Source organism: Lactuca virosa, chromosome 5 (genome assembly GCF_052849685.1).
Source record: "Lactuca virosa cultivar CGN04683 chromosome 5, Lactuca_virosa_CGN04683_v6, whole genome shotgun sequence".
In the NCBI taxonomy this organism is placed as follows: domain Eukaryota; kingdom Viridiplantae; phylum Streptophyta; class Magnoliopsida; order Asterales; family Asteraceae; genus Lactuca; species Lactuca virosa.
Window position 1 is genome coordinate 201,323,323 of NC_136430.1, and position 9,692 is coordinate 201,333,014.

Consider the following 9,692-nt stretch of genomic DNA (forward strand, 5'->3'; position numbering starts at 1 on the left):
TTGTAAACAGAAGATTGAAGCATGTTGGATTCGAACTGATCAACAATAGGCCACATTGATCGGCCACCACAAGTGCAAATTGTTAAAGAAGCACACCATATATTATTTGTATTAAGTCATTCTTTCAACATTAATTAAAAAAACAATCATATAGGTTTCATGATTTCGTTTTTCGTCCCCATTAAGTTCATTAAGTCCAGAAAAAAACATCAACTAAGACAAAGATCAATGATAAAAATAAGCCTGATTGAAACCATTGAGGTAGTAGTACACTGCCTCATATATCTCTCTATCAAGAAAACCAAAACTATAATCTAAAATTTACAATACTACGCAAACCCTTGAGACGTGTCTATCGAGTCTAAACCCCATCATAAAATAAATAAAAATAAAAAACTATTATGTTATGTTATGTACGGTGCTTATCTGGAGGGTGTTTCTGATGGTTGACTATTCAAAGCAGAATTTGAAGGATTAGAAGATGGTAATGGTAAAGGTAAAGCCGCATTATTATCCTGAGACGTTGATCCACCCCACTTTGGATCTGCATCGGCTGGCTCGATGACGTGGACAGATCCATCGCTCATTCCCAGAGCAAATTGGTTTGGATCCGACGGATGTGATGCAATCACTGCTGGATACGCCGTGCTATTGCTGCTGCCAAAATTAGGTTATAAATTAACAAATCGCGTTTTATTCATTTATAATGTTTATAGAGAAATACCTGGAAATTGATGAGGATATGTAGGCGGAAGGTGCTATACGACATCGAAGCCTTAAATTGTCTGCATCAAAAACTCCAACAGCACCATCGGAAAATCCAGTATATAATAGCAACCCATCGCATGAATATATTGCACTTGAAATTGCAGCAGAAAGTGATTCTCTTGGAGACCACTGTAAATAAATAAAAAATGAACATGTGAATTCTCACAATTATCCATGGAATCTTAAAATCAAAAAAGATATTCTGAATATATACCAATTTCAAGCATTCGAGTTGGTGATCATAAATAGCAATTTGGCTTTCATGTACAACAAGGAGATGGCGTTGATCATTATGGAATTGAACTTTAGTTTCTCCAACAAGTGAGGATGGATGGCCAGGTGGCGACTGTATGTTTCTTGATTTCCTCTTCTCCCATCCATTAATATTCCAGATACATAGCTGCAATCAATTCAAAACATTAAAAAAAAAAAATTAACTCAGTATTATTTTAGACTGCATGTTATCTAACAAACACGAAAACAGAGATTTGAACTCTAATTTTTTTAATCACCACTTGCCTGAGCATCAGCTCCAGATGAAACGAGTGCATTTAAAGTCTGTGAAAAAGCAAGTCCTGTAATTGGTTTCTGGTGACCTTTCAGCTTCATTTTGACCTATTAAACCATCAGGGTTAAGAATGTAAGATAATAACCAGATTAGAAGTTGTGAAGCTTGCCACTATGCACAGACTCTTTCGACTAAAAGCAAGAGCAATTACCTCATCAACTCTAACATTGTAAATTTGAATGGTGGAATCCTCCATTCCTATAGCAATGATATTGTTGTCTTGAGGATGAAAAGCCAAGTAGGTGGCAGCAGGTGGTGGGGGCATGAAAGTTGTCATGACCTGCAGTCAGTCAGTTTAGCCACCTCAGTAAACTGTCTTTTGACTTTATTATGACATTGTACTTTGAAAATATGCTTTGTAGTTTGTATTTGAATGATATTGATATAGTTGGGTGATTGTTCTAAGTAGAATGTTGTACAAGAAGAAATGAAAGCAGGATACTATAATAAACAAATAAATGAAAGTACATTGCTATTTCTTGAATACAAACCTTAAAAGTCATCATGTTGAACAAGGAGACTTTCCCACCAGATGCAGACATGACATAAGAATCATTCTTTGACAAGGCAATGCATGCTGCAGACTCTTCAGCAGATTTACTCTCATTCACATCATTAGACATGAGAGCACCATTTGTTGGTTGCCATAGTTGTGGGACAATAGATGCAGTCGACTGAATGTGTACAGAATTCAGTAAATGTAGAAATATGTTAAGTCTTGAGATATGTTGATGGGGTGGGGCCCACATACCTTCCCAGATGGATTGCGTTCACTTCGTTGCCATTTCCAGAGCTTATGAATGGCATTTGAAGCAAGTGCAAGCAAAGATAACCCAGAATTTGTATAGATCAGCCTCATAACCTAAAGCACCAAGTCTAGGTTAAATATCTAAAGCTAGATAAACATGACTAACAAAGAAAGAAAATTGGAACTAGAGATAATAATTAATAAGTTGAAAAAATTTTACAAAGAATTAAGAAACATAACAGTCTAAAGTTGGAATTGATGTGATTTGTATGAGATTGAGGGGATAATGAAATAGCAACATGCTTGTATCTTTTACCCATAATAGCAACAAACATACAAAGTATATTGCTATTTCCTGCAACCCATAAGAACCAAGGAATATAACATTCCAAAGTACATTGCTATTTCCTGAACAAACCTTGCTGGCAGCTGTTGGATCAGGCAATCTTAGGGCTTTAAGGTGAGAGGAATCAACTATATCAGGGAGCTTCCAGCTTGTAGCTTTGTCACCACCCTCCACAATTCTTGGTTTAATATCCACAACTTTACTGCTTTCAGCATTAGCCTAAATAGTACACATACAATAGAACATAAGGTGACAAAAGATATAGAATAATTGTTAAAGTAAAAGGGAATAATAACTTACAAGATTTCCAATGGATAATGGAGTTTGCATTCTATCACGTTCTATAGCAGTTACCATAGATGAAGACGCGTTAGGGATCGGACCTAATGGGCCAGTGATTGAAGGCTGCAAAGGGGAGGGGTATTAGATATTCATGAGAAAAATATTGAATATTAAATATTAAATAAATGAGGTCAAGAAAATTACTTTGACTGAATCAGATAGTGCCCGGGTCCGCTCATACGCTTGACTCTCCAGCATCCTTACCATGCGCTGCCCATCATTATTTGCCAATATTATAAATCCATTGTCACTTGTCGACACTGCCAGTAATGACCCTTCCTTGTTAAATCTTAATCTAGGCCTTGCCTGAAACAGTTTAAACAAGTAAGAGGGCATTTATGTCTTTTGTACAAAAGTCCTGACTAAAGGATTATAAAATATGTATGGTGTTAGTGAAATTGTAAGTATGCTTACAGGTAATCCATTATTTGGACCAGTGGCTGTTAGCATATCATTATTATCCATGTCCCAAAACTTTATCTGAAACTCATCTCCAGCAGCTAAAAAACGGTTTTTTGTTGTGTCAAATTGTACAACTCCCATAGAACGCTTTTTGAAACCAGAATATTCCCTCTTGATGGCTCCTTCACTCTCATTCCACTCAACTAAATGGGCTTCACCTTCTTTACTTGTTCCACAAGAAAACAGTCTGAAACAATATCATGTGTCATATACTCATATAATTAAATATTTTAATCTTATGCATATTTAAGTTAAGTATAACCTGGTTCCATCAGTGCTGTATGCCATTGTTGTGCACCAAAGACCAGGGGCATCATAATCTACTCTTGACCCCAAACAATCATACAGCCATGCTTTGATTTTCCCATCAATTGCTGTTGAGAATATAAACTACACAAAAAAAGGCAAAATTAATGCTTTTTTATGTTATGTAATGTTCGTTAAATCTCAGGAAAAAAAAAAGGATAAAGAAACAAAAGGAAACTTGCCTGTATTTGTTCTTTAGAGTGAGGACATACAGAATAAACAGGAGCCTCGTGACCTTCAAACATATATAACCTCCTTCCACCTACAGCATCCCATACCTATTACAAAATATGTAAGAGCTTGTTATATGAGTGAAAAGAAAAAGAAAAAAATATATATTTCTTGATAAAATTTGTGTACCTTAATTGTCTTGTCATCGCCACATGTGACAATACACATTTGCTTATTGGGTTGAGCAAAAGCAATATCATTTACACCACCAACATGGGCATCTATCTGTAATGTAATGTGAAAGATTCATCAAAAACTTAGGAATCAAAAGAGAAAGAAAGAAGGAACAACAAATAGATGGAGGATTAGGTTTACTTCCAAATGTTGTCTTAATTCCCCTGATTGGTTGTATGTATATATCTGAACAATGTGCTTGGAAAAGGCAACACCTATGGTAGGAAATTAAAAATCAATACACTCACACGAAATTATTAAAAGTTAATTTAGAAATTTTATAAATTATACCAAGTATTGATCCATCTGGTCCCCATATGCAACGGTTAACAGATACTGCTGCATCCTTTACCAAAGTTGTCTAGACATGAATTTGATCATGATTCATGTTAAAGTTAAAGTTAAGCCAATATACAAAATATTTAAAAAAAATGAAAGAATAAGTAATAGAAGCTTACCTGAAAAGGCATTGAACAAGCAGATAAATCCCAAACCTTGAAGGGTTTATGCACCATTCTTTCTCGAGTTCCAATCTCCCAAATGCTTATTTCACCAACATTTGTTCCAGCTGAAAGCCATGAAAATTTTCATTACCTCTTTTTTTAAAGGAAGGAGGATACAGAAGATTAAATCAATTTGAGAAATTGTTAGGGATTGAAGCAAATAAGACTGAGGATTAACCTAAGAGAATAGTTTGTTGTTGAGGATGGAAGTCCATTGACATGACATTTGAACCCTGGTTAAGTAACCTAACCACAGTTTTTGGAAGATCATCCAGTGAGTATGAATTCGGAGGATGAGTTGAACCAGAAAAGGACACCTATTCAACATATTAGATAATGTCAGTTCTGAAGGAATTATAACAAAGATTAAACCAAAAAAGGAATCTTTTTTTTCTTCATTTTTGGTCCCTATTTCGAGGTCTTGTTTCGGTAATTCGGTTTTGTAAAATGGTCATTTTACAAACCCTTGTAAAATGACCATTTTGCCCATGCTTTTATAACTAGAGTAAACTGCAAATTTGGCCCCTTTGGTCTTTGGTTTACCTCCAAAAAGGGATCTTTTTTTTTTACATTTTTGGTCCCTATTTCAACATCTTATTTCATTTTTGTTAATAACAGTTTATAAAAAACATAAGAGCAAGCAACAAGCACAAAGTGATCATTTTACAAGGTTTAAAGGGCTTCAACTCAAAGTGCGAGTGTGAAGGACCAAAACCAAAATGAAACCTCAAAATAAGGACAAAACATGAAGAAAAAAAATGACCATTTTACCCTTACATTTATATTTGTTAGTAACAGTTTATAAAAAACATATAAGAGTAAGCACAAAGTGATCATTTACAAGGTTTAAAGGACTTCAACTCAAAGTGCGAGTGTGAAGGACCAAAACCGAAATGAAACCTCAAAATAAGGACAAAACATGAAGAAGAAAATGACCATTTTACCCTTACATTTATATTTGTTAATAATAGTTTATAAAAAACATATAAGAGTAAGCATAAAGTGATCATTTTACAATGTTGAAAGGACTTCAACTAAAAGTGCGATTGTGAAGGACCAAAACCAAAATGAAACCTCAAAATAAGGACAAAACATGAAGAAAAAAAATGACCATTTTACCCTTACATTTATATTTGTTAGTAACCGTTTATAAAAAACATATAAGAGTAAGCACAAAGTGATCATTTTACAAGGTTTAAAGGTCTTCAACTCACAGTGCGAGTGTGAAGGACCAAAACCGAAATGAAACCTCAAAATAAGGACAAAACATGAAGAAAAAAATGACCATTTTACCCTTACATTTATATTTGTTAATAACAGTTTATAAAAAACATAACAGTAAGCACAAAGTGATCATTTTACAAGGTTCAAAGACCTCCAACTCACAGTGCGAATGTGAAAAACCAAAACCGAAATGAAACCTTGAAATAAGGACCAAAAAAGAAACTTTCTAAACCTAAAACAATGGAACCATGAAAGTTTAATGGCTGATAAATGCATACCTCATCAGATGGGCCCACACGTGCACGTTTCATTAAGTGCTCCGATTCAGCCATTTGATATTCCAATCCAGGACCACCACCTGGAGGCGTCCGTGGATGCTTCAGGAATGCAGCTGCACATATAAATCAAAACATCAATTTTTATCCAATTTAATTTATATGAATAAATAACAATAATTAAAATAAAATCTGAATCAAAATTCAAATCACACCTGTAACTGGAGGCTGCTGCTGCACAAGGCCAGGAGGTCCAGCTTGAACACCAGCATGAGGCATGGAAAGATTAGCAGTTGCCATCCATCCAGCAGAAGGAGAAACAACAGGCTGAAAAGGCTGTATAGAAGAAAGTATGTCTTAACTCTTAATTTATTGTAGATTATATAAATGTTAACATTATGATTTAAGACAGGATTTTAAATTTAAATTTTTAGTTACACTTACACCATGTGCTCCAATAGGAGGAAATACTCCAGCTTTAGGAACAGGTCCAGAAAGAGAACTGTTGGTAGGGGGAGGTGCTCTACCTCCATTGTTAGAAGCACATGTGTGATCGATAAAAAGAGTTTTGATATCAGGATTAGGGCGTGGATTCTTGCAAAGTTGATGTTGCCAATTAAGACTGAAAAAGAAGAGTGTAGAAGAAAGCTTATAAGTAAGAACAGTGTATGAAAAAACAAGAGAAATTAGAGAAAGAATGGTGTTCATGCTAATGGGCCTAAGGGTTTGTTTCCTTTTGACTTAATCTAGATAGAATGACTTAATGAGTTGACCCAAAAAAAAAACATGAGTTAGTGTGTTAAGACACTAAGAAGTTAACCATTTTGCTTTCTTCTCTTTTCCTCTCATGTTATAACTGAAGATTACTTCAAACAAAAAATTTTGGAATGTAAGGGTAAAATGGTTATTTAGTCTAGGAAAGAAACAGTTCTTATATATACAAAACTTTATCCATAGACTTAATGGAGTAAAAAGAAAAAAACAGCTCCTAAGAGTAACCATTCATTAGTACACCTTTTATTTTTTATACTAAAAGAAAGACCAATTTGATAGCAGATTAGCAATAATGTCACTTGATAACAAAAAAAAAAAAAAAAAAAAAAAAAACCACAAAGAAGAAAAGGGGCCCACAAATGGTAACACAAAGTAACAATATTTAAGAATGCAGAGGGCTCAGGACCTTTGATTTATCAATGTACGCAATCTTGAAGCTTTAAATACAGGAAGAGTTAGCTTCTCTCTAAACAAAGGGTTTGCTTCTATAAGCTTTTTCAGTTCAACCAACATAATGCTTCTTGCTGATTTGGTGTCCCCATACTTTGAAAGCTGTTCATTCTGCCTAATTAAGCATCACAATAACAATATTGTCAACTAAAAAGTAAAACCAACACTTACAAAGTCAAAATTCCATAGTCAATGTTCATAACAATACCTAAAATTGTCAAGAGTTAGTAGCTGTGTGATCTCTTTGAAGAGCTCTTCATTAAAAGTCGAAAAGACCTTCAAATCTTTTACAAGAATTTCAACAGCTTTTGCTCTGTCATTCCTGATATTAGCAACTCAAATGTCAATAAAAAGAGTAAAACGGTGTGAGATATAAATATAATAAATATTAGGCTCTTGCCTATCAAGAGCTTCAAGGTACTTTTGTTTCCTTATTTCAAAGAATATCTTCATTGAGTAACGATTATCTTCAACCTTTGTAAACCCACATAGATATTTCTCAACCTCATCCCATTCACCAGCTTGAACTTGTTCCTCAAAATATTTCATATTGAAGAAAAAAGCAGATTCTTGTTCCAACCTATAAACATACATAAGAAAGTTAATACAATATAGAAAATGAGATGAATGCAAGAAACAGCAATAAATTTCCATTTATTTGATTATTAAAGCATCTTACTTTCATTTCCTTTTATAACATCATTATATATTTACTCTCTCTTATTAGGGCATTATACTTTGAAAAATCTACCCAATTGTAGCAGTGAAATTGCTTTGTACTTGAACAACATTGATATAATTAGGTAAATTTTTGGAAGTGTAATATTGTAATCGACAGATATACAAAAACATATTGCTATTTCTTGCATTTAACCCTATAGAGAAATACACTCACTTGTGGACAGTTTCTTTGAACTTTTCCTCATCCAGGAATTGCAGGATTAGGAAAACTAATTCCCGACTTAAGGATGACATGGCTCCTGCTGCAGGCACCCCCAACCACTCCAGTGCAAATCTTGGTTATAACCACAAAAACTTATGAATAATGAATCGATTCCAAAAATCAACACCCTCTAATTTCTAATTTATAACATCAGTGTCTTCAATGGAATATCTGTGTGCAAACTTTCACAATTTCAAGAACATTGCATTTTTGCATACAGTATTCTGCAAAAAAAAGGCATTCCAAGTCAAAAACTGCAAAATATAGCAGAATGTAGTCATGTACAACCTCACAACAGCTGAATCATACAATTCACTTCCCTGATTTCTTAATTTCCCAAACTAAACTCCAACTACGTCAATAAAAAGGAAAGTTTATAGGTCCGATTTAGCTCAAAATGACGCGATATCTCAAACAGATGAGCAACATTTCAAAATTCTATAAAGGGCTCTCTAATCATAAGGCAGGACGTAGTAGGGGAATAAAAGACGAAGGTCGTATTCATCATACAGCCTCCATTGAACTTCAGAGTGTTCTATTTCAACAAACCAGATTTTATGATTAAGACTAAAGAAAAATCATCAACCATAACTGATATCGTTCTTCTACAAGTTATCTTAATTCACAACAACCCTCAGGATGAACTTAGTATAGATCGAAACCACACACAGCCGATTCATACACACATCGAAATAAAACAAATTAATCAAAAGCTTACTCGTGAGGCAAAATAAAAAGTTCAAAACTAGGGTTTCTTCAACAACGGCAAGTTCCTCAGTCTTTCTGCAAAAACCGCAAAGTCACAGCACGTCCTGCTTTCTACTCTCTCTACACACACGTATATATGTCGCTCTAACTTTTTCTCACTATGTTTTCTGTCCCCCTTTTATATAGGTGAAGGTGTTTCGTACATTTCTCTCTCCTCTACCGCCACTACTTCTGTCTTAATCACCGGAGTCTGATAAAGCGACGGGACTGTGTGGATGTAGTGGGAGACAGAGGCGTGGGGTATGATTGCGTGTCAAATGGTGATTGCCTGTCACGGAATCATATGGTGAACTGCATGTTAAGGTTTGAGGAGAGATTAATTGGAAGGGATCTTTTGTTATATTTTTGGTGGTGATTTTCAATACTTTTGTCACTTTCTTACCTTTTTAGGTTTTGTATTAATTTTTGACAAAATTACTCTTTGCTTTTTAAGATTTGTAATTTTTCGTTCTTAACTTCTTTTTGTTATACTAATGGTCCATGGGGATATTTAGATTTGCAATTTTCGTCTCTACCTTTTACCTTCTTTTATTTTTTTTACATTTCCTTTTAACTAAAAATTAGTTTTAAAAAAATATCACCCATATATAGGAGCGCTCACATTTTTTTGGCTAACTCTTACACTTGAATTTGAAAATCCGGCTCGCCTCCACTTCTTTGTCTCCCTTTCTCTCTCCCCATTCTCTCTTTCCCTTATGTTTCATGAAACCCTCTTAAACCCCTAATATCCATCAATGATATATCCAAGCGTTGTCATTCATTTGCCTTTCGTTCATATTATGTCGCTCCATGTTCCTCATTCATCCCTCT

At 34.5% G+C, this 9,692-nt stretch overlaps 1 protein-coding gene across 2 annotated transcripts; it reads right to left on the reverse strand.

The window, feature by feature from the left end:
• Positions 1-229: 229 nt before the first annotated feature.
• On the reverse strand, positions 230-8,986 carry LOC145117739 (protein TOPLESS-RELATED PROTEIN 2-like). Of its 2 annotated transcripts, none has more exons than XM_079054049.1 (26): positions 8,833-8,986; positions 8,067-8,338; positions 7,572-7,751; positions 7,380-7,493; positions 7,128-7,286; positions 6,392-6,569; positions 6,163-6,283; positions 5,951-6,063; positions 4,627-4,765; positions 4,404-4,513; positions 4,237-4,306; positions 4,087-4,160; positions 3,901-3,996; positions 3,723-3,818; positions 3,497-3,624; positions 3,187-3,421; positions 2,917-3,078; positions 2,731-2,835; positions 2,503-2,649; positions 2,088-2,198; positions 1,828-2,010; positions 1,488-1,616; positions 1,288-1,383; positions 983-1,168; positions 725-897; positions 230-654 (listed from the first exon to the last, which is right to left on the reverse strand). In XM_079054049.1, the coding sequence occupies exons 2-26, from the start codon at positions 8,144-8,146 to the stop codon at positions 423-425; spliced, it is 3,417 nt and encodes a 1,138-aa protein (XP_078910175.1). In that variant the 5' UTR covers positions 8,147-8,338; positions 8,833-8,986; the 3' UTR covers positions 230-422. The 2 variants fall into 2 exon arrangements, with proteins under 2 accessions (XP_078910175.1, XP_078910174.1); XM_079054048.1 differs by having other exon boundaries at positions 230-657.
• Positions 8,987-9,692: the final 706 nt, after the last annotated feature.